The sequence below is a fragment of the Cervus elaphus genome, chromosome 1, assembly GCF_910594005.1.
Source record: "Cervus elaphus chromosome 1, mCerEla1.1, whole genome shotgun sequence".
In the NCBI taxonomy this organism is placed as follows: Eukaryota; Metazoa; Chordata; class Mammalia; order Artiodactyla; family Cervidae; genus Cervus; species Cervus elaphus.
In genome coordinates, this window is record NC_057815.1 from 93,267,706 (window position 1) to 93,294,119 (window position 26,414).

The 26,414-nt window shown below is 36.3% G+C and overlaps 2 protein-coding genes across 2 annotated transcripts; both read right to left on the minus strand.

The window, feature by feature from the left end:
- Positions 1-2,475: 2,475 nt before the first annotated feature.
- On the minus strand, positions 2,476-13,507 carry LOC122702963 (olfactory receptor 5D18-like). The gene is made up of 2 exons (XM_043916990.1): positions 13,399-13,507; positions 2,476-3,431 (listed from the first exon to the last, which is right to left on the minus strand). Exons 1-2 carry the CDS (start codon positions 13,505-13,507, stop codon positions 2,476-2,478), a joined length of 1,065 nt encoding a protein of 354 aa, XP_043772925.1.
- A 5,839-nt stretch (positions 13,508-19,346) lies between these two features.
- LOC122702972 (olfactory receptor 5D13-like) lies at positions 19,347-26,343 on the minus strand. The gene is made up of 2 exons (XM_043916999.1): positions 26,289-26,343; positions 19,347-20,326 (listed from the first exon to the last, which is right to left on the minus strand). Exons 1-2 carry the CDS (start codon positions 26,341-26,343, stop codon positions 19,347-19,349), a joined length of 1,035 nt encoding a protein of 344 aa, XP_043772934.1.
- Between the last annotated feature and the right edge of the window lie 71 nt (positions 26,344-26,414).

Below are 26,414 nucleotides of genomic sequence, written 5' to 3' on the forward strand. Positions count from 1 at the left end.
TGGAAACAACATATCCAGAAAATGTTTAATTAGAGATTGTATGATATGCATGTTGAAAATCCAAAATAATCTACAAATAAATTATAAAATTATTAAGAGATATTGTTAGAGTTGCCAAAATGCATTGAATCCTAATTGAAAAGTAATAAACATTTTACAAATGACATTTAAAATCATATGAAAAATAATCATACATCCAGATTAATTTAAAAATATATGTAAGAACTTTATAAAAATATGATATATCTTATATTGTAAAACATGAAGTAGATCTAAATAAACATAACAATGTAGATTGCTTATGATTTGGAAGACTTGAGGATGAAAACATCATTCTCTGCAAATAGATCTACAATTCTCCTGTTTTTCTACACTAAATCTAAACAAGAATAAATCTAAAGTTTGTTTTAAAAGGTAAAGATAAAGAATATCTTAAACACTCTGCAAGATAAAGAGTTAACTTTTTAGGAGTTGCTCAACTTGATGCCAAAGCCTACTAGTTAAGGGTAGTTCTGGTTATAAAATCCTAGAAGCATACAGAAAATCTAGAAACGAACTATGGATATACTGATGTTTACTTTATGAATATTCTGGCACCACAGAGCAGTGTTAAAATGAGTGAATTTTTCAATAAGTATTTCTGGGGTAAATATACACCAATAAGTCAAAATATAAAATTAGCTTATAATCACGCCCCATCAAAATTTACTTTCAGTTTGAAATAAATTCAAAAATCAATGTAAAAAGAGAAAATAAAACCCTGAATTGAAAACAGAGGAAGTAGAATATAAAGTATAATTCTGTATGAAATTTGTGATAATTTAGCATATAAAATATGAGAATATGTTTATTATTTTGGAGGTAAGAAGTGGATCTTAAATAAGACATTAAAAGCCTTCACTGTGTAAAGAAACAGTTTGATAAACATTAATTCATTAAACATAAGGAAATGTGTGCCCCTAAATACATCACCAACCGAGTGAATAGACAAGCCACAATCTAGGAGAAAATATTCATGATACATATATCAAAGGACCTTTATTTAGAATGCATAATGAAATATATATTTCATAGTAAACTATTAACAACCTAATAGAAAAATAGGTTAAAAAAAACCCTGAATAGGCCCTTCACAAAGAAGTAAGACAAGTCAAATGACTAATGACTAAATTATAGGAATTCAAGCACATTAATAAAGTGGAATTGAATTCATAACCAAAATGAAGTACCCCTACTCACCCACCAACCTGAAAATATTAAAATGTCTGCAATGACAATATTAAACATGGGCAAGAATGGACAATAATTAGAACCCACATGCAATAAAGTTGGAATTTAAACTAATCCCTCTATTTTGGAAAATTATTTGATGGTATCTAGCAAAAGATCAGAAACAAGCTCCCTTTGATCCAGAACATTCAGAGATAGGGCACACCTCACACAGTGCGCGCTCACGTGCAATGCGGCACACAGTTGTGTAAGAGTGTTTACGCAGCATTTCCATTAAAGACAAAAAAGGTGAAACATCCAGGAGTGAAGTCGCTGGCTCACGTGGTAGTTCTATTTTTAGCTTGTGTGTGTGTGTGTGTGTGTGCAAAACCCCATACTGTTTTCCAGCATTGGCTATACCAATCTACATTCTCACCCACAATGCCCAAGCTTTCCCTTTACTCTAATTCTTACCAACAATTGTTATTTGCAGACTTTATAGAGGAAAGCAGGTGGGGCAATTTAGGAATATAAAGTATACAAAATACTCTGTATAAATAGGTAAGCTACAAGGGTACCATACAACCCCATGGACTGTAGCCCACCAAGCTCCTCTGTCCCTGGGGATTTTCCAGGCAAGGATACTAGGTTGGGTTGTCATGCCCTCCTCTAGGGGATCTTCCATACCCAGGGAAAGAACCCAGGTTCCCATATTGCAGGCAGATTCTTTACCATCTGAGCCACAAGGGAAGCCCATGCACAACATTAGATGATCATTATTTTGCTTATAACACTCTGAAAGTGAGACATAAACATAATTTTACTTCTTTTTTTTCTTTTAAACTGAAGGTGATATTTTAAAATCACAGTGCAGTTTAAAAATCACATTATATTCATATAATATATATATATATATATATATATATATATATATATATATATATATATATATGATATATATGTATATGTATATATAGTTTTCCCAAGAGATTGTATCCCATTGTGTCTCAGTCACTAAAGAATCAACATGCACTTCGGGAGACATGAGTTCCATCCCTGGCTTGGGAAGATCCCCTGGAGAAGGGCATGGCAACCCACTCCAGTATTCTTGCCTGGAGATTCCCCATGGACAGAGAAGGGGTCGCAAAGAGTAGGACACTAATCAGTGAATAAGCACACATTTGAAGAAAAATGTAATAACCACCAACACACTGTATAAAGCGCATTTAAGAAAGTGCTTTCCTCTATCTCTCTTCTCACTCAAAATTACATTGGGTGAGAAAACATTTTGGTGTTGACTAATTTTCTAATGGTCTCCTTCACATCATTATTTCTAAGGCTGTAGATAAGGGGATTTAGCATGGGGATCACTACTGTGTAAAGCACAGTGGCGACTTTGGTGAAGAGCCGTGAGCTTCTGGAGTTGGGTACACAGTAGAGAAGAAGGATGACCCCGTGGAAAATGGTGATGGCGGTCAGGTGGGAGGCACAGGTGGAGAAGGCTTTTCGGAGTCCACCGGCTGAAGGCATCCTGATGATTGTGACAATTATGAAAACATAGGAGGCAAGGATAATCAGGAGGCTACACACCTCATTGAGAGTAGAAATGATAAAACATGTCATCTGACTGACGTGAGAGTCAGAGCAGGAGGCAGAGATGATAGCAGAATACTCACAGCCAAAGTGATGTATGACATTAGAACCGCAGAAGGACAGCTCCAAAAGAGAACATGTGATTGTCAAGGAACACATTCCACCCCACGTGTAGGTTCCAGCAACCAGGAGGCTGCAGAGCTTAGGAGACATAGCAACTGTGTAGAGCAGGGGGTTACAAACAGCCACAAACCGGTCATAGGCCATCACTGCTAGCATGGACATTTCCGTAATCACAAGTGTGCAACCAAGGAAGAATTGCATCATGCAACCCACGTAGGAGATGGTCCTTACGTCCACAACCAAGATCTCTAATAATTTGGGTGTGGTTATAGAAGAGTAACAAAAATCAAGAAAGGAGAGGTGGCTGAGAAAGAAGTACATGGGGGTGTGAAGTTTGGGATTGATTCTGATGATCACAATCATACCCAGGTTCCCCACCACAGAGACTGTATAGACGGCGAAGAAGACCAAGAAGAGGGGCATCTGGAGCTGTGGGTATTCTGAGAAGCCCGAGAGGACGAAGGTGATTCCAGCACTCTGATTTCTCTCATCCTTCACTATGGCCCCTGTCAGAGAAAATCAGAGTTCACCCTAAGCAGCCAGACAGGACAGAAATAGAGGGCATTTTTTTCCCAGCCTGGACAGGGGACTGGTCTGCAGTGGTGAAGTCTGGGATTTCCCAGGAAGGCGAATAAGACACAGTTGGAGCCCAAATGGTACACTGCATGTCTACAGGTGTGGAGGGTGCAAGGCAGCTGCTGATGGAGGGGCAAGGAGAGGATGGACTGGGAAGAACTGAGTGTCAAGGTGACTCAGAAAATGTCCTTGTTTGGATTTTCTCAGCCTCCTCAGCTATGTCTCCCTTTTCTCCACGTGGATAATTCCTTTCTTTAGCTTCATTTAATTGAAATTGTTGATTACACTTCAAATTCTTATGTTTGTTCAGGCCATTCTAACTGCTCAGGATGTCTTCTGTTTTTCTCTCACTTTTCCTTAGTGCTCTCTGATCAGAGAGGGCTTCCCAGGTAATGCAGTGGTAAAGAATCCTCCCGATAGTGCAGGAGATGCAAGAGACATGAGTTCAATCCCTGGGTCAGGCAGATCCCCAGGGGAAAGAACTGGCAACCCAGTCCAGTATCCTTGCTGGAAATCTGATGGACGGAGGAGCCTGGCAAGTCACACAACTGAGAGATTCAGCACCCACCTTATCAGAGAAGCCTCAGGTTTACATTCCCTTAATGATCTTGCCAACTGGCCAAACCTTGGTAAAATGTCACATATCGTATCTCCTAGAGAATATGAATGATGTCTTTTAGCAATCTAGACTCTTTAATCAAGTCAACTTGCCTTCAAATTTAACCTCAGCCACTTATTAATATGTCTCTGACAAGTTAAACTCTCTGAAACCTTACCTATAGAATATAATTCTATTATAAGAATTTGTTTTTACTACACAATTATGTATAAAATATAAGTTAAACTAGTGAATTATTTTCTAAAATGTTTAAGACTTTAATTTCACATGTAATAATTGCTCCCCACCAAATTTAGTTTAGAATACCAGAGTGGGTAGCCATTCCCTTCTCCAGGGGATCTTCCCAACCCAGGGATTGAACCCAGGTCTCCCACATTACAGGCAGATTCTTTACCAACTGAGTCACAAGGGAAGACCAGAAATACTGGAGTGGGTAGCCTATCCCCTCTCTAGCAGATCTTCCCAACCCAGGAATTGAACCAGGGTCCCATGCATTGCAGGCAGATTCTTTACCAGCTGAGCTATCAGGGAAGTCCAACTTTAATTATTTTCTAAAACATTTAAGACTTTAATTTCACATGTAATGAATGTCCCTCACCAAATTTAGTTTCTTCTCTTGTATTTCTAATGCTGTTTTTCATGTTTACTTTGAATTCGAAATATATGACCTCAAAACATTCTACAATGTAGCACCACCTATAATTTTACAAAGTCTAAAATGGTGCAAATAGTAACTAAGAAGTAGAAAAAATGCATACACGGAGGAACTCCATTTCTTACTTAATTCTTTTCTAATATTTCCTTCTTAGCTGCACATTTCCATTAATGTCTCAAGCCATCAAGGCATAAGCTTTGTTTTGTCCATTTTTCCCTGTCCTTTTCTGTATCTCTATGATTTCCTTTCCATTCAAGGTTAAGGCTGTGAAAAATGTAATTAGGGCAAAATGAACATATTCTTCAAAATACATTCCCATCTTTATTGCTAGCTACCACCCATCTACTCAGCAGCTATCTTTTTTTTTTTTTTTTTTTTTTATTAGTTGGAGGCTAATTACTTCACAACATTACAGTGGGTTTTGTCATACATTGATATGAATCAGCCATAGATTTACACGTATTCCCCATCCCGATCCCCCCTCCCACCTCCCTCTCCACCCGATTCCTCTGGGTCTTCCCAGTGCACCAGGCCCGAGCACTTGTCTCATGCATCCCTCCTGGGCTAGTGATCTGTTTCACCATAGATAGTATAGATGTTGTTCTTTTAAAACATCCCACCCTCACCTTCTCCCACAGAGTTCAAAAGTCTGTTCTGTATTTCTGTGTCTCTTTTTCTGTTTTGCATATAGGGTTATCGTTACCATCTTTCTAAATTCCATATATATGTGTTAGTATGCTGTAATGTTCTTTATCTTTCTGGCTTACTTCACTCTGTATAATGGGCTCCAGTTTCATCCATCTCATTAGGACTGATTCAAACGAATTCTTTTTAATGGCTGAGTAATATTCCATGGTGTATATGTACCACAGCTTCCTTATCCATTCATCTACTCAGCAGCTATCTTTATTTAGCCTTCCTACAGCCATTCTTCAAAACCAATTTTGTTTCAATATTAGTTTAAAATCATGCTCAAATGCTTACCTATATTCAAAATCATTTCCATACAAATTACCTGCAATCTGAACACTTCTGTCTGGATTTCTGTGATCTCTAAAAATACTAAACTACATGCAGCAGACATAAGAGACATGGGTTCTATCCCTGGGTCTGGGAAATCCCCTGGAGGAGGGCATGGCACCCCACTCCAGTGTTCTTGCTTGGAGAATCCCATGGACAGAGGAGCCTGGAGGGCTCTAACCATAGGGTTGTTTATAAAGAGGCAGAAAGGACTGAAGCAACTTAGCATGCACTGTATCACTGCATCATCCAGAATGTTTGATAGCTACTTCTTTTGTTTTACTCACTGCAGCAATTTTGATTTTTGTGTACAAAATACACACATTTTGGTATATAAAAGCATTGTTACCTTTTAATATCAAATACCAGGCCACATATTTCAAACTACTTTGGGGTTTAATTCAGAACTCAAATTTGCTGTACTGCTCCAACTTGCTTTCACCTGCATGACTTTAAACTCAAAAAAATTAATGCAAAGTCTGGCATATTTCTCTACAGTTTTATAGATTTCTTTTTAATATTTCCCTAATTTTTTTTTAAATTTTTAATTGAAAACAAATACTATTACTTGAGTATCCACCAAGGGCATCACTCAGCTATATAAGCAAAGTTCAAAACTAAATGCACCCATGAATATTAAAGATATAAAAAATAAATTCAATATCTTGTATTCTTACCCTTAAATGAATTAAATGAATATCATTTCATTGCCACTAGGGTTGCATAGATGTTTCTCTGCCAAAAGTATTGTTAACTTCAGAGTTTCCCACATCAGAATTAAAGTAAATGACTTAATTTAAACAACTCACCAGAAGCCATATAGTCTTTATAGATTGATTTACTGAAGACTTCTTTAATTTAAATAAGAATCTTAAAAAGTATTCAACAAAAATACTTACATTTAATTAAAATTGTTGTAGTTTGTAATAAGAGTATTGCAACCTCTTCCAAAGTATATTTCAGTAAAGTCATCAAGAAAATTACATTTTCTTCTCATTAAAAAATAAAGACACTCTCAAAGGTAAGAAATACTTGTAAGGTAAACTTAGGGATCATGCTGTATATTTACGTCTACCTGAGGAACTTTGGGGATTCACACCCCAGAGAATTTTGATTGGGATGTTTTCCATCTACAAACAAGACAATTTAAAGAAAATCCCATACTCCTCATTTAGAGTATAGTTTATTTTAAATCATTAAATCATATAGGAAGCTTGAGCACATTTATCTTCTCATCTTAGAAAAATAACACTAGCAATCAACCGTTTATATTTATCATGGAAGACGTGAATTCCAAAATTCAGAAAGAGAAAATCACAATTACTGTTCAATAGACCACGCATAGTGTTGTTCCTGTGTTATGTTTATTTCAGTCTTTCCTCTAAGTTTTCTTATTTGGACATCTACATTTTCATAAAAAACACATTCAATATCACACTGAATAGAAATATATTATGGCATTTGCAGTTATTATTGTATCCCAATGTTTCCCTGTTTTATTAAACCTTGTTGAATATACATTTTTTGATAATGCAATTGATATAATCTATCAATTATGTTGTATATTAATGGTCTATTTCATCATAATAAACTGCTGCAGATTCAGTGGCTTGAAAAACACTCATTTATTAGTTCACAATTTCATATGCTTGAATTAGGCACAATATACCTCGTCCCTCTATTCAAGTTTTCACAAGGCTGTAATCAAAGTGTCATCAAGTTTCTCATCTAGAAATTGGTTCTCTTCCAAGCTCATTCATATTGTTGGAATAATTCAGTTCCTTAAAGATGTAGGAATAGGGTCTTGTTTCCTTTACATCTGTTTTGGGGTTATTCACAGTTCCTAGAATGCACTCCTAGGTATCCACTTTGTTTTCTCCACTCAAGTCACTCTTACACTTCAAATCTCTCTTTCAATACCCTCTTATAATGCATACATCTCTTTAAGGAGGGATTCAAGTATTTTTAACAAATCATCAGATTATATGAGACCCACCAATCAGGATAGTCTTCTTTTCTTATGATCAACTGATTTAAAACTAGTTATAATTTAAAATTATTTGCCAGCAGCTCCCAGATTAATGTTTAATTGAATGACTAGTTGAAGATATGTGTACACCAAATGGTGGGGAATCTTAAGGACTAGTTTAGACTTGTCACTTATGAGGTCAACATTTTTGTACTCTCTCTATTTATACCTCATTCTATCTAAAATAGCACCTACTTGCTTGAATGTTTTACTTAAGAGAAGAAACTTGATGACCTGTAATTCCATCTTAAGAAGATAAAAAAGAAAACATAGTTTTTAATCTCACAATAAATAGAAGGAGGGTCATATGGCAGTTCTATTCCCAGTTTTTTAAGAAATCTCCACACTGTTCTCCATAGCGGCTGTATTAGTTTGCATTCCCACCAACAGTGTAAGAGGGTTCCCTTTTCTCCACACCCTCTCCAGCATTTATTGCTTGTAGACTTTTGGATAGCAGCCATCCTGACTGGCGTGTAATGGTACCTCACTGTGGTTTTGATTTGCATTTCTCTGATAATGAGTGATGTTGAGCATCTTTTCATGTGTTTGTTAGCCATCTGTATGTCTTCTTTGGAGAAATGTCTGTTTAGTTCTTTGGCCCATTTTTTGCTTGGGTCATTTATTTTTCTGGAATTGAGCTGCAGAAGTTTGCTTGTATATTTTTGAGATTAATCCTTTGTCTGTTTCTTCATTTGCTATTATTTTCTCCCATTCTGAAGGCTGTCTTCTCACCTTACTTATAGTTTCCTTTGTTGTGCAAAATCTTTTAAGTTTCATTAGGTCCCATTTGTTTAGTTTTGCTTTTATTTCCAATATTCTGGGAGGTGGGTCATAGAGGATCTTGCTGTGATTTATGTCGGAGAGTGTTTTGCCTATGTTCTCCTCTAGGAGTTTTATAGTTTCTGGTCTTACATTTAGATCTTTAATCCATTTTGAGTTTATTTTTGTGTATGGTGTTAGAAAGTGCTCTAGTTTCATTCTTTTACAAGTGGTTGACCAGTTTTCCCAGCACCACTTGTTAAAGAGGTTGTCTTTTTTCCATTGTATATTCTTGCCTCCTTTGTTGAAGAAAAGGTGTCCATAGGTTCGTGGATTTATCTCCAGGCTTTCTATTTTGTTCCCTTGACCTATATTTCTATCTTTGTGCCAGTACCATACTGTCTTGATGACTGTGGCTTTGTAGTATCGTCTGAAGTCAGGCAGGTTGATTCCTCCAGTTCCATTCTTCTTTCTCAAGATTGCTTTGGCTATTTGAAGTTTTTTGTATTTCCACACAAATTGTGAAATTATTTGTTCTAGTTCTGTGAAGAATACCATTGGTAGCTTGATAGGGATTGCATTGAATCTATAGATTGCTTTGGGTAGTATACTCATCTTTACAATATTGATTCTTCCAATCAATGAACACGATATATTCCTCCATCTATTTGTGTGCTCTTTGATTTCTTTCATCAGTGTTTTATAGTTTTATGTGTATAGGTCTTTTGTTTCTTTAGGTAGATATACTCCTAAGTATTTTATTCTTTTTGTTGCAATGGTGAATGGTATTGTTTCCCTAATTTCTCTTTCTGTTTTCTCATTGTTAGTATATAGGAATGCAAGGGATTTCTGTGTGTTAATTTTATATCCTGCAACTTCACTATATTCATTAATTAGCTCTAGTAATTTTCTGGTAGAGTCTTTAAGGTTTTCTATGTAGAGGATCATGTCATCTGCAAACAGTGAGAGTTTCACTTCTTCTTTTCCTATCTAGATTCCTTTTGTTTCTTTTTCTGCTCTGATTGCTGTGGCCAAAACTTCCAAAACTATGTTGAATAGTAGTGGTGAGAGAGGGCACCCTTGTCTTGTTCCTGATTTTAGGGGAAATGCTTTCAATTTTTCACCATTGAGGATAATGTTTGCTGTGGGTTTGTCATATATAGCTTTTAGTATGTTGAGGTATGTTCCTTCTATTCCTGCCTTTTGGAGAATTTTTATCATAAATGGATGCTGAATTTTGTCAAAGGCTTTTTCTGCATCTATTGAGATAATCATATGGTCCCACTCCTGGGCATACACACCGAGGAAACCAGATCTCAAAGAGACACGTGCACCCCAATGTTCATTGCAGCACTATTTATAATAGCCAGGACATGGAAGCAACCTAGATGCCCATCAGCAGACAAATGGATAAGGAAGCTGTGGTACATACACACCATGGACTATTGCTCAGCCATTAAAAAGAATTCATTTGAATCAGGTCTAATGAGATGGATGAAACTGGAGCCCATTATACAGAGTGAAGTAAGCCAGAAAGATAAACACCAATACAGTATACTAATGCATACATACGGAATTTAAAAAGATGGTAACGCTAACCCTATATGCAAAACAGAAAAAGAGACACAGATGTATAGAACAGACTTTTGCACTATGTGGGAGAAGGTGAGGGTGGGATACTCTGAGAGAATAGCATTGAAGAAAGTATACTATCAAGGGCGAAACAGATCACCAGCCCAGGTTGGATGCATGAGACAAGTGCTCAGGGCTGGTGCACTAGGAAGACCCAGAGGGATGGGATGGGGAGGGAGGCAGGATGGGGGATCGGGATGGGGAACCCATGTAAATCCATGGCTGATTCATGTCAATGTATGGCAAAACCACTACAATATTGTAAAGTAATTAGCCTCCAACAAATGAAAATAAATGAAAAAAAATTTTTTTAAATAAATAGAAGGAGGAAAAGATGAGAATGGTGATCAGCAAGATAAAAAATGGAATGTGAAACAGGAATAAGGGATTGAACAAAACTAAAATTCTGATGTCTAAAATGATACATAAAATCAATCATCTGTTAGATAAATTGATTAAAAATAACAGATCATAACACAATTGCTACTCAAGAAAAAAAAAATGGAACTTCATTACAGATGTTGTCAATGTAGAAAAAATAATTAGGGAGTATTATGTATAATTTTCTTCCAAAAAATTCAACTACTTAGTTGATGTCGAAAAATCATTTGAACCATACAAATAAAGTTACTAAAGATGAAATACAAAATATGAATAGCCTCTATCTTCTTATGAAATTAATTTTCAGTTAAAAATCTTCCCACAAGGAAAACCCCAGGCCCATACTATTAAATGGTAAATTCTGTCAAGCATTTAACTAATAAACAGTACAAAAAAAGTGCATGGATATTTGAATAAACAGAGCAATAAGAAATATATGCAACACTTTTTCTTCATCCCATTAATATAGCTCATTCTCAAACTGGAGGCATTGGGATTTGAATTAAGTCAGTCTGGCCCCAGAGTTTGCGCTCTTAGTTAAAAAGTTATGTCATTTGATTGCAACTGGGCCATAAAGATTCTTAAAGGATAAGCTTATGATCATGGGTTTTATATTCTCTCAGTTGGGAAGGTTTTGGTTGAAGGAAGGGCTTGATCGAAATTTTACTCCAGGAAGATGATTCAGATGGGAGGGGGAGGAGGGACTAGAGGGGGAAATGAGACTGGAAATGTTATTTAAATTTGATGCTGTTACTATCTTACCTATACCTTGTGTGAAACATGTACTTAAGATTGTGTTTATTTGTATGTGACAGCTCTCTGATTCCCAAACATTCGTGTACATAAGAATATTCCAAGAGACTTGTTTAAAATGAGCTTTCCTGGGTTTCTCTGCCAAATATCCGGGAGTTCAACTGATTTCCCAGGTGATTCTGACAGAGGTTCTAAGAAACCTCTATGATAGAAACCAAAGATTTCTGGATTTGATTTTCAGGTACAAATATCTAGAATCCAGGGCTGTGCAAGTACAATGATAGAATTCTTTGGCCTCTTCCTGACCTTCAGGAGCTCAGGATTTGGTTGAAGAGGCAAAGATAACTCAATCAGCAATGTGCAAAATCTGAAAATGATTAATTAGTTTAGAATGTGTGAATCATAGCTCCATAGTTTAAAAACTGATAGCTGAGATGAGGGTTACTGGCAGCCATCAGTATGTATATATATATATATATTGTCCCCAGTAAAAAAATGCATTTCTCAATGAGGCAAAAATTGTAAATGAGGTATGAAGTTTACTTTTAGAGACACAGCACAACAAGTGGGCGAGCACATAGAGAAACTGTTAAGATCGAAGCAAGGCAGAGAGGCACACCAGGAAAGAAAGGGTGCGGGTGTCTCCGACAGTGAGGAGGAGCCACCACCAATATTTCTCATCGTTTTCTGAGTTTTGGGACATCTCTGGTGTTTCATGGGTTTCCCTGGTGGTTCAGAGGTAAAGAATCCATCTGCCAGGCAGAGGACACGTGTTCTATCCCTGGATCAGGAAGATCCCCTGGAGAAGGAAATGGCAATCCACTCCAGTATACTTGCCTGAAGAATCCCATGGATGGAGGAGCTTGGCATGTTACCATCCATGGGGTTGTAAAAGAGATAAGACTTAGTAACTAACCAACAACCATGAAAAACAAAACCAGACAAAGATGTTGTTAAAAAAAAAAAAAAAAAACCAAGATAACCTAATGCACTTCATTACAGAAATACTGAATAAAATATTAGAAAATAAAATATCACAGTATATGATAGAAAAATAAATAATGACTTGGGTGAGGGGGAGGAACCAAAACAATTACCTGTATAACAGCAAACAAGATATATAAGAAAATTCCTTCAATCTGATAAAGATCATCTACAAAAATACCTCTAGCTAGCATTATATTTAATGTAAAAACAGAAAACAGAAAAAAAAAAAATCCTACATCAAGTAAAATAACTTGATTTTCTCCTAACCCTGTACATAAAAACAACCAAAAAATAATGTCCTCAACCACTTTTATTCAACATCTTATTTTAGATTTTTGCTGAATAAGGAAAGAAAATTGTAATTACTGAAAAGTAGAAAGTAAAACTGTCTTTATTTGCCAGCTAGAGTCTGTATATAGAAAGCTCTAAGGAATCTGCAACCAAAATATGGGAAAATAATAACAGAATGCAGTAGTGCTGCATAAATGAGTATATATAAAAATATCAATTGCATCATTGTATTCTAATGGTGAGCAAATAGAAATGACTTTTTAAAGTATAATTTGCAAGACTTATTCATGCATGCATGTGTGTGTGTGTTAGTCTCTCGGTCATGTCCGACTCTTTGTGACCCCATGGGCTGTAGCCTGCCAGGCTCCTCTGTCCATGGAATTCTCCAGTCAAGAATACTGAAGTGGGTTGCCATTTCCTTCTCCAGGGGATCTTCTCAACCCAAGGATTGAACGCAGGTCTGCAAGCATATGGATTATCAATAAACTGTTGATAGCTAAACTGTAATCCCTGAGTACCTCAATTACACCAAAGGCAAGCCATTTTTAGTATTCATGGTCAGCAGGTCATGTTTTTCACAATGATAACCTATTTCTGACATTCTATACTCTAACAAGAAAGTGAAAGTGTTAGTCACTCAGTCATGCCTGACTCTTTGGGACCCCATGGACTGTAGTCCGCCAGGCTCCTCTGTCCATGGACTTCTCCAGGCAAGACTACTGGGATGGCTGACCATTCCCTTCTCCCCACCCCTTGCTGCAGAGCACTGACTCTGAGGCAAGCAGAATTCAGCAGCGGCGGCTCTCGAGTGCAGGCTCAGTGGAGACAGGCCCTGCTGCCCTGCTGCGTGGACCCGTCCTGGACCAGGGACTGAACCCATGGGTGTCACTCACTGGCAGGCAGCCTCCCAACCGCTGGAGCACCAGGGAAGTCCATCAAATAATAAAATTCAGTGTTATCAGCTGACTTCATGGAACACTCTCTTTGCATGAATTTGAGCTTAGTGAAACAGTTCAGTTGGAGGAAAAGCATATGAGATTCTACAATTTCTTACCTGACTCACTTCTTTAGCTCTGAGACAAATTACTTACAACTGTTAATTTTTTTAATGATAACATCCCTGAAAAATAGTTAAAGTTTTCGTTGATGTTCTGCCCGTGTACTCCTAGTAACCCAAAATTTTCAACCCATTCTGGAATTGTGCTGTGAAAGTACACTAAACATTTCCACTTACATTGAATTAATTTTGAAAATGTTTAAATGCTATTCTTTATAGTCTATTTTATTATTCATCAGGAGGTTAACAACAGAATAAGTGCCATACCTTCTGTGATAATAGCTGAAACTATCTTGGACAAAAAGCTTTTCTTTTTCCAGCATGGCACCTTGTGGAATTTGGTTGACAAAAATAAAAACTATGAAGCTACTGGACAAAGTCTATAAATTTCAAGATGCAGAAAAAACATGTATTACTGCATTTTAATTAAGTTTTTAGCTTTTTCAAAGAAAAATGTCAGGAAAAAAAACATTTCAAATGGGACATCGGAACATTTCCTGGTTATTACTGCTATCACAAGGCATATCCTCCATAATAAGATGAGAATATTAGTATAAACTTTGAATCACGAGAATGGAACTAGATATTTCAATAATGAATCCAAAGGTTATACGACAGGGTGTGATGCATAGTAGATAATTAGCTTTCTTATTTATTGGAATTATGAGTAACGGCTATGATTTTTAAAAACTTATATGTTGTGAAGATCAGGCACGAGATGGACTGTTGTCGACTGGTGCACACATTTGGGAAGACAGTGTAGACCTCCTTTCCTCTAGAGCCCACACAATAGATACACTGTAGTATTTTGTTTGAACAATTTGTCTACAATGCATGATTATATTTCTAATGTCCTACAGATTTTCTTACTCCATTACAGCTTTCTCGGATTGCCACGTTCTGACCCTGTAGGAAAGATATCTTCCAAACACCATCCCCACAATAGATCCTCTGTAACAATAGTGTAATTTCTCAGTACTTCCTTCAGTTTAAAATATTCTGTGCAATATCAGAATAATTGTCCATGATTACTTTAACCTGACTTTCAGTGACTTTAAGATTCCAACTAAATGTTATTGGTGAATGCATGACATTACTATCATTCAGTTTGACTTTTTCAAAACTGCTTGTATCTATAAAAATGCGTATATCACTTAACGCATTCTTGTTTAGTGAAAGTGAGTCTATCAAACTGTGTTACATAGCACATGCCCATTTCCTTATAGTAGCAGTTTATTTCCCCAATTTTTTCTCACTTCTGATATTTTATTTTACCACCTACTGTAGTAGATAGTACTCCTTCTTTTGCCCCCTTTGTATACATACAAACACTCATGTTTATAACTCACAGGTATGATATGCCATATTGTTTTATTTATAAATATGACTGTTACTGTCACTTTATCTCTTGAAGATTACAGGAAAAAGTGAAGACAGTGCCTGCTTTTTTTATTATTCTTCATCTACCAAAATGTTTATTTCATTTCTGGCTATATAGTGGAAACCCAACGAGAAAACCAGGATGAATATTATTTGAAAGAAAGAATCAGAGTACAATACCACAAACCTTTTAAGTCAAATTAAATGGATTTGTGGGTACTTTGCTCTAAACATATGTGTGTCTCCTGCAAAGATTGTTGGAACTCTGTATTTTCTTTTTAAAATAAAACAAGAGTTATGAGTCACCTCACCTAAATACAGAAGCCCTTGAATGAGTCTACTACAGAACTCCTTGCTAAGAATTAAACACCTGGAATGCTGCTGCTTACTATTTAATAGAAACAGACCTGAAAACGGGAGTGCAACCCACCAGTAAATTTATTAGCTATTTCATATATTGTTGTTTTCATATATATTCTACATATATCACTATTATTTTACATATATTACTATTGAGAAAACTCCCAGATACCAAAGGTAAGATCAAACTGGAAACTAAATCCTGACACAAAACTGCATCACAAATATATGCCATCAAGATCTTAGGGATGTGGAGACAGAGATTATCACTAAAGTGTTGCCTTGATGACTGCAGTTCAGTAATTAGATGTTAACACTGTCCCCTGTGGTGTCTTGATTGTATATTATTTCCCTAAAGCCTTAGGGCATTTGAATTATCAGCTTGTTTAATCTTAAAACATAAAAGAAATTGTATCTGTTTCTTGATTTTATATGGATTTTATATGGATTTTATAGGGATAAAATATAAAACTATTCAAGAGAAAAATAATCTACTTGACAGTATTGCAGAAATAGCTTTTATTAAACTATGTTTAGTTTATTTTTTTCTTTTCTTATGACAGTAAACTCTCATATTGTCTTATGTTTTTAAAAATAGAGGACCTAAACAGTAACTCATATTGTTTATTTGGTATATTACACCATTTACATTGTAAACTTCATGTTATATTTACATTATTGATTTTATCAAGTGGAAATAACTTTCACTGTTGTTTTTCAAATGTAAATACAGTGTTCTCAGATGTTTAAATTTACTATTGAATCTTAAAAAACAACTCAGTGGACGTGAATTTGAGCAAGCTCCGGGAGATAGTGGAGGACAGGGAAGCCTGGTGTGCTACATTCTGAGAGGGTAACAGGCAGGAAGGCCAGGGGTCTCCAAATGGAGGAAAGAGGCTGCAAGTGCCAGACATTTTTCTCTCTCTTAAGCGGCAGGAAGAAACAAACCAGAGATATGTTTTTCCTTCTCTACACAAATTTAAAAGGAGGTTTCTCTTAAAATGCTGTGTTGCCACGACACCTGGTCTCACCTGAAGCTAACTACTCTCAAACCTTGAGTTAACCAATACATTTCTTTTTCTTATGGAAATGTTGTCTTAAGCTATGTTAATGTACCCCAGACTCTATCTTCAAGTTGGTTCCACCAAGGCCTAACTTACTTGTAAACTCAGGTATTGTTCCCCTAATCTATATAAATGAAACTATTTGCTGGTATTCTGCCCTTCTACAAGATTCAAGTCAATCGTTTTATGGCCAGGGATGAATTATCTGGTGCCATTCTAAATTTTATGACACTCCTTTCTTTTCATTAACAGACTGTGAGTGACTATATAACATACAGCTAGAGACTAGGAGGGGGGTACTCTTTTGCCCCCTTCTGATGCCTATGTCAGAAGCTTCCTCTATGTCCTTTATACTTTAATAAAACTTTATTACACAAAAGCTCTGAGCGATCCAGCCTCGTCTCTGGCCCCGGATTGAATTCGTCTCTTCTGGAGGCCAAGAATCCTGCGTCTTATCGTTCAGCAACAACCTTTCAATTCCATGGGGTAGCAAAGAGCTGGACAGGACTTAGTGACTGAACAACAGCAGCATACCAAATGCACACTTTTTTTGTATTAAATCCCTCTTAGATATGATGTATTATCTTATTTTATATATCAATGAACTGATTTGCTATTTGAACTGGTTGCCCATGTTTATTTATGATTTATTATTCCGTACATTTCTTATCTGATGATATTGTCATCAGACAATAAGCTATAAAACACTCCCTACTTATTTTACAGAGAGGCAAAGTTTATGCAAGATTGACAATTATATCTTCTTAATGCGGAATCTTCCTTGAAGATAAGACTGTGATATTTATAAAGAATTTTCTGGAGTTTTGATAATAGCAGTAGGAAATAAACACCAAATATAACTAGAAAATTACTCCTAAATGTTTCTTCTTTCAGGCTCTTCTTTCAAACTCAGGCTTATTTTTACTTACTTTCTGTTGAGTACTATATTTGTGCTTAGAATGAAACTATTTTCCATCTACAAGACTGTTCTTGAACTTGAATGAACTATGTATCTAGGCAGTAATACCCAGGAAAAATAGCATTGAAAAAGTGCTCCACAGTCTGTTCCCCTATTAGCCCATCTAAGTTTTTCTTTATCTCTTTCAGGCAAAATATTTTTTAAAGATGATGAATAGTAATGAAGACCAGTTGTGCAATAAAGAATTTAACCCACCATCTATGGAATTGGTGCATGCATCAACAAATTTGCTGAAATCTTATTTATTAATATACATGATATGAAAATTAGTATTACCTAATGAGGCTTATGGGCTTTCCTGGAGGCTCAGACAGTAAAGAATCTGCCTGCAATGCAGGAGAACAGGTTTTGATCCCTGGGTAGGGATGATCCCCTGGAGTAGGGAATGGCTATCCACTCCAGTATTCTTCCCTGGAGAATTCCATGGACAGAATAGCTTGTGGGCTATATCCACGGGGTCGCAAAGAGTCGGAGAAGACTGAGCACCTAACACAATGAGGTTTATATTGAACTTATAACATTTTCTCCATTAAGAGACTATTCTGTACATTCTTTCTTTATCTTGTGAACAATTTCATTAAAAACATTTCCACAACACTTTAGAAACAAAACAAAAAGCTGCACCTATGCAAACCACCAAGAAGAATTTAAAGTTAAAAGAGTATAATTTATTTCTGGAAATAAAGAGCTCATCATTAGGACTTTGTAGAACAGACAATAAAATCATTTATATTAACAGATTTTCAATCTTAAAATCATTACATTCATTGCAAAATTGTACTGTCAAAATTTATGGAGAATTTCTGCTTTAAATACGTGTAAATAGATGACCATTCACGGTATTTTCTGAAGTAACAAGCATTCTATTCTAAAGGATTCTGCAGCCATCCAGACTTTTTTTTTCTTTATAATTTGTTCTGGCTTTTCTTGAAAAACAGAAACCTAATTACAGCTTCAAAATTATTCTTTGCCTAAAATCTGTCATCTATTTTTTTAAGATTCGGATCTTAAATACAAGGTGTGTAACATATGTCAAAGATAGTTCATTGTATAAACTGCAGGTAAGTTTGCTAGTTGGGCAAAATTAAATCAGGTTAACCAAGATGCTCTAGCTGATATTAGCAGGGTTCCCATTCAGTCCACCAATAATGTTACTTACCAATGAAGTTCTCTGTTATTTTATCTTTATATACCAATAGCTATATTATACACAATTTAAGATTGACGTGAAGACTACTTTAGATTTAGCTGGAACTATTTCTGAAGTGTGCAGTTCTTATTTTATTTTTGATGTTTTATTTACAAAAAGCAAATAAATTTTATATTAACAAGTACAATTTAACCAAATTATATTCAGGACTTTGTGGGGACAGAAATAAGACTTCTTTGAACTTATAATGTACCGATGTTTCTTGTGTGGGATTAAATAAATAAGTCTTTTCAATTTAGTGTCTTAGTGTTGAACAACTCTCAGTTTACTATATTTCTGTTGATGCAACTCTCTCATAAATTTTCTATAAATTTAGCTATAAATTACTTTAACTTTTAGCTATACATTTTCAGAGCAACTCTATAAATCCATTGTTCGATGACTGTACCTTGGCAGCCAAATGATAATGTGAGCTTACTCAGAAATCTGTATATGAAAAACCACCTAGAGACTTAATTTAAATGGTCCAGGCTTTAATTATGTGTTGTTTCTTATTTTATAGGTAAATCTCTGAAGTTTACAAAAGTTGTTGAATGTTGTATTAACCAGGGCCTTACACACTTCAAAAGTGTGTACTGTTTTCTTTTCTGAAAAAAAATAGTTTGAAAGTACTATAAATTCTGGAAGACTTGGACAACTATCCTCTTGAAAATGCACACTAAATCTTAGTCATTTTACAGTAATCATTAATTGATGTATTAAGTTGGTATGGATTAACTTCCTGACAGCAGCCTTCACATCTTTGTTCCTGAGGCTGTAGATCAGTGGGTTCAGCATGGGGATGACCACTGCGTAAAACACAGAACCCACCTTGAGCATAAGCCATGAGCTTTTGGAGTTAGGAACACAATAGAGGAAAAGGATGCTCCCATGGAAGATGGTGATGGCAGTCAGGTGGGAGGCACAGGTGGAGAAGGCTCTGTGGCGCCCCCCAGTTGAAGGCATCTTCAGGACAGTGATACAAATGCAAACATAGGAGGTAAGAATAATCATCAGGCTGCTTACTTCATTGAATGTGGCAGAGGCTAAAGTGATCTCCTGGTTAATGTAAGGGTCAGAGCAGGAAACAGCAACTATGGCCGCGTGCTCACAAACAAAGTTATTTATGAACTTAGTCCCACAGAAGGATAAAGTCAAAAAAAGTAATGTGTATATTAGGGAACAGGCTATACCCCAAGAGTATGTAGCAATCACCAACACAAAACTAAACCTCTGGGACATCACAACTGTGTAGAGAAGAGGGTTGCAAATGGCCACAAATCGGTCATACGCCATCACTGCCAACAGGAATGTCTCTGTCACCACAAATATGCAGACAAAGAAGAACTGCATGAGGCATCCTGTGAAGGAGATGGTTCTGTCTTCTACAATCAAGTTTTCTAGTAGCTTGGGTGTAACTACTGTTGAGTAACAGAAATCCACAAAGGATAAGTGGCTGAGAAAGAAGTACATGGGCGTGCGGAGCCTGGAGCTAGACTTGATGATCAGGATCATGCCCAGGTTCCCCAGCACAGTGACTGTGTAGATAGTCAGGAAGACCAGGAACAGGGGCAGCTGGAGCTGAGGATATTCTGAGAAGCCCAAGAGAATGAAAGTGACCTCAGCACTCTGGTTCGCTTGGTTCCTGTCGACAAAATATGAATGCTGATCTAGAAGTAAAAACTAAACTTTGAAATAGGTGAGAGAACAGAAAATGTCTTGAGAAGCTCACTGGGTCTCTGTTTACAGTGTTTCTGTAAATGCTACACTTCTGCTTTATTTTAGATGCTAATGTCCACTTATATGTCAATTATATAGCCAATAATAATTTTCATTGTGATTGATCTTCAGAAACAAAGAACTAAAACAGATTGGATCCTGATTTATTTCAAATAATAAAATTCATTATTATCAGCTGCTTTCAAGAGACATTGCCTTTGCATGACTCTGAGCTTTGTGAAAGCACCTGATATGACAATTCAATTACAGGCATTGGAGAAAAACATGTCGTTAGGTTCCAGTTGCTTACCTGCCTCACCTCCTGAGATATGAGACAATTAGCTTATATGCTAATTTGTATAATGGTAACATCTCTGCAAAACAGTTAACATAATATTTTCTTGGTTGTTCTATCTCCTTTCAATTCCTTTCTTATTCCTAGTTATTCCAAATTCTCAACCCTTTCTGGAGCTATGCTATAAAACATACTGAACTTTTTCACTTATGTTGAATTAATTCTGAAAATATTCAAATGTATTCTTCATAGCCAATTGTATTATTCATCAGAAGGTTCAAAACAAAATATGTGCTATGCTTCCTGTGATAATAGTTGAAACAATATTGAACAGAAAACTCTTATTTTTTTCCATTGCAGCAGACCTTGGAGTTTGGGTGGCAAAAATAAGAACTGTGAAAGTACTGGAGAAAGCATATAGGCTTCAGAATGGATCAAATATATACTCTGCCATTTTGAATTAAGAAGAATTTGGATTTGAATTCCAAAGAAAAGTGGCTGGAAAACACCTATTTCAAATGGGACACCAGAATGTTTCTTGATTAGTACTGATCACAAGGCATTTCCTCAACAGTAAGATAAGAATATTAATATAAACTTTCAATCACTAGAATGGAACTAGATACTTCAGTAATGAATTCAAATGCTGTAAGACATGGTAGAACAGATATTTACCTTTTTATATATTAGAATTATGAATAATCATTATGATTTCAAACACCTGATATGTTTGTGAAAATCCTGCAGAAACATGGACATCTATCAGCTGGAGGAGACATTGGGGAATACAATGTTGAAATCCCTTCTTCTAGAAGCCCCACGATAGAAGCACTGTAGAATTTCATTAGAACGCCTGGTTTAAGATGCATATTTCCTTATTTTCCTCTAGGTTTTCTCACCACACTATTGCTTTCTCTGATTCCCACATGATGAACTTGTAAGAAAGATATCTTCCAAAGGCCATGTCCACAACAGATCCTCTATAAAAATACTCTGTAAGGTCTCAGCACTGCAAAGATTGATTATAACTATATTATTCCAGCCACATTCCTTCAATTTAAAATACTCTGTGAAAGATTATGAGAATAATTTTCCATGATTGTTTAATATAACAGTGACTTTAAGGTTCCAAATAAATGTTAAGCAAATGCATAATATTAACATTATTCAGTATGACTTTTCCAAAAACTGCTTAGATCTATATTCAACCTCATTATCACTTAATACATCCTTCTTTAGTGAAGGTGGATTTATCAACTTCTGCTATGTAGTACATGCCTATTTCTTTATAATTTATTTCCCCATTTTATTCTTTCTTATGATGTTTGCTTTATTTTACCACCTACTTTTATAGACATGACTCATTGTTTCATCCCCTCTGTATACAGACAAACTTTCATATTTATCACTCACAATTACTGTAGATTATTTTCCTATTATTTACAAATATGGTTGTTACTGTCACTTTATTTCTAGAAAATTACAGCAAAATCTTGAAGACAAGGCCCACTTTGTTATAATTCTTCCCTTTGCCAAAAGGAGAATTCTCCATTTCTGGCTTTATGGTGAATACCCAATGAGAAAACTATGACAAAAACTATTTGAAAGAAAGAATTGGAATATAACTCTATAAACCTTCTCAGCCAAAAAGTGGTTCTTTGTGGACACTTTGTTCTACACATGTGTTTGTCTCCTACAAAGATTACTGGGTCTTTTTATTTTCTTTCTTAAGTAAAACTAAAGAGACATGAGTCAACTCACCTAAACACAGAAGAACTTGAATGAGTCATTTAGTGAAGAACTCTTTGCCAAGATTAACGAACTCCAGCAATGCTGCTGCTTGGTACTTAGAAACACACATGAAAAGGTAGTAAAAGCGCCCAGCATTTTTCATTAATTATTTCATATTTTATGATTTTCCAACCTGTTAAGGAAACTCAGAGATACCAAAGATAAGATCAAGCCTGAAAAGTAAATCCTGGCACCAAGCTGTATCACAAATATATGCCATCATGACCTTAGGGATGTGAAAACTAGAGAATATAACTGAAGTACTGCCTTGATGACTGCAATTCAACTAATTATGTGTTAATACTGTCTCAGGTGGTATATTGGTTGTATATTATTTCCCTAAAGCCTTAGGGCATTTGTATTATCAACTTTACTCATTTAATCTTAAAAAATAAACAACACCATTTTTAAAATTTTTATGTGGATATAAAATACATAAATCCACAAGGGGAATTATACAGCAATAGATTTATCTTTTATTAATCCACATTTAATTTTTTAAATTTTCTTATGAAGATATATATATATTCTTATGTTTCTAAACATATGGCTGCTAAACTATAATTATACTGTTTATTTGGTACTTTATAATATTTATATTATAAACTTTATTTTATATTTACACTATTGATTCTATTGATAGAAAACAGCTTCCATTGGCTTTTCAAATATAGAATGTTCTCAGATGTTTATATTTGTTAGTGAATCTAAAAAGAAATTTTGTTTGATATGTTTTCTAAAAATATCTGTTTATGAAGAGGATGATATTTTCACTAATTTCGGTAACTACCCATTTTCGCTTTAAAGACACAGGTTAAGAATAATAATAACTTGATGCAGAAGGAGCTGAAGTGGAAGCAGTAAGTTTACTTTCTTGGGCTCCAAAATCTCTGCTTTATGGTGACTGCACCCATGAAATTAAAATGCACTTGCTCCGTGGAAGGAAAGTTATGACAAAACTAGGCAGCATATTCAAAACCAGAGACATCACTTTGCCAACAAAAGTCCATATAGTCAAAGCCATGATTTATCCAATAGTCAGGTACGGATGTGAGAGTTGGACCATAAAGAAGACAAAGTGCTGAAGAATTGTCCTTTCAAATTGTGGTGCTGGGGAAGACTCCTGAGAGTCCTTCATCCAGCAAGATCCAACCAGTCCATCCTGAAGGAAATCAACCCTGAATATTTATTGGAAGGACTGATGCTGAAGCTGAAGCTCCAGTGCCTTGGCCACCTGATGTGAAGAGCTGACTCACTGGAAAAGACCCTGATGCTGGGAAAGAGAGAAGGCTAGTGGAGAAGAGGGCAGCAGAGGATGAGATGGTTGGATGGCATCACCGACTCAATGCACATGAGTGTGAGCAAACTTCAGGAGACAGTGAAGGGCAGGGAAGCCTGGCGTGCTGCAGTCCATGGGATGGCAAAGACTCGGACACGACTTAGTGACTGAACAACAATAACAACACGCTTATTCCTCACTAGTGGAAGACTCAAAATACACTTTGACTGTGCAGCTGTGCCCTATACGGGCTCTGATTTCTCCCAAATGGTAGCTCACCACCATCATGGTGCTTCTGAGGTTATGATTCTCTTAATATTCATTGGAGAAAGCATACACTCTTCTTCAAACAAATGATGCCATGACAACTGGGCGTTCACAAGTAAAATTATGGGATTGGACACTCACCTCATATTATATACAACAATTAACTCAGAAAGTGAACAAGGACTTGAGTGAAAGAGCATAAACTATAAAACTCTTATAAGAAAAACACAGGCCTTAAATTTCATGGCTTTGAATTTGGCAGTAGATTCTTAGGGAAACAAAAACATAAGTGACAATAAATAAATACATAAATTGTTAAATTGAACTTCCTCAAAATTTAAAATATTTGTATATTGAAAACATTATCAATAAAGTGAAAAGAAAAGGTACAGAAAAGAAACAATAAAGACAAAAAGTCAAATCAGATACAACACAAAATTTACAAATGTCCAACAAGCTTGTGAAAATATTCTCAACTTATTTAGTTATTAGGAAAATGCAAATCAATATCATGATGAGATATCAATTTATATCCACTGGATTTGCTATAATAAAAGTATATAATAGCAATGATTGGCAAGGATATGAAGCAACCAGAAGTTATATATTGTGCCTGGGAATCTAAAATGCTACAGACACTGTAGAATAAGTTTGGTGGTTCCTCTCACATGGATGAACATAGAATTACTATTAGACAAAATGCTTAGCAGGGAAAAAAAAATAGTCTTTCACAAAGAGGTGTTAGGCTTTCCCCCCAATTTCTGGCAGATAATATATATCTTATGTGATAGCAGAGTCTACTTAGGGAGGAGGGGCTGGGTACACCTGATATCAAGGTGTGGGCATGCTGAGTCACTTCAGTGGTGTTTGATCCCTTGCCACTCGATGGACTGTAGCCCACCAGGTGTCACTGTCTATGGAATTCTCCAGGCAAGAGTACTGGAGTGGGTTGCCGTGCCCTCCTCCAGAGGATCCTCCCAACCCAGGGACTGAACCCAGGTCTCCTGTGTCTCCTGCATCGGTAGGCAGGTTCTCCACCACTAGTGCCACCTGGGAAGACCACAGCACACGTCAAATAGATTCACTCTACAGACTGGACGTGAGTTTACTGCGAAGTGTGTTAGTTGCTCAGGCATGTCTGAATCTTTGTAACTCCATGTACTGAAGCCCACCAGGCTCCTCTGCCATGGGATTCTCCAGGCAAGGATACTGGAGTGGGTTGCCATCCCCTTCTCCAGGGGATCTTCCCCACCCAGGGATAGAACCCAGGTCTCCTGCATTGCAAGCGGAGTCTTTATCATCTGAGCCACAAGGGAAGCCCACGAGTTTGCCAGTTGGGCAAAATTAAATCAGGTTAACCAAGATACTCTAACTGATGTTAGCAAGGCCCCCATTCAATCTACCACTAATGTTATTTACCAATGAAGTTCTCTGTTATTTTATCATTGTACATCAATGGCTATTTTATATGTAATTTGACTGACATGAAAGACTATTTTAGATTTAGCTAGAACTATTTCTGAAGTGTGCATTTCTTAATTTTATTTTTGATGACTTATGCATAAAAAAACAAATACATTTTATATTAACAAGTAGAATTTTACCAAATCATATTCAGGACTTTGTGGGGGCAGAGACATGACTTCTTTGCACTTATAATGTACGAATTCTTTCTATGTGGTGTTAAATAAATGTATCCTTTAAATTTAGGCTTCCCTGGTACCTTAGATGGTAAAGAATCTGCCTTCAATGCAGGAGACATAGGTTTGATTGCTGGTCATGCAGATCCCCTGGAGAAGAGAATGGCTACCCACTCCAGTATTCTTGCCATGGACACAGGAGCCTGGCAGGCTAAAGCCCATAGAATTGTAGAGTCAGACATGACTGAGCAACTAAGCACCGGCAAGTCTTTTAACTTTAGCGTCTTAGTGTTGAACAACTCTTAGTTACTATGATTCAACTGATGTGACTCCCTCATCAGTTCAGTTCAGTTGCTCAGTCATGTACGACTTTTTGCGACCCCACGAACCGCAGCACGCCAGGCCTCCCTGTCCATCACCAGCTCCCAGAGTCCACCCCAAACCCATGTCCATTGAGTCAGTGATGCCATCCAACCATCTCATCCTCTGTCGTCCCCTTCTCCTCCTGCCCTCAATCTTTCCCAGTATCAGCGTCTTTTCAAATGAGTCAGGTCTTCACATCAGGTGGCCAGTTCTCATGACAACTCAAATCCATTCTTCCATGACTTATAATTACTTAAAGAAAAAAAAAGAAGACTCACCTGAACAGGCAAATGGTAATGTGTCTTTACTCAGAAATCTTTTCGTAACAAACATGTTATCTAGAGACTTTTTAAATCGTCTAGGCTTTAATTAGGTGTTATTTATTATTTTATTGCTAATTCTCT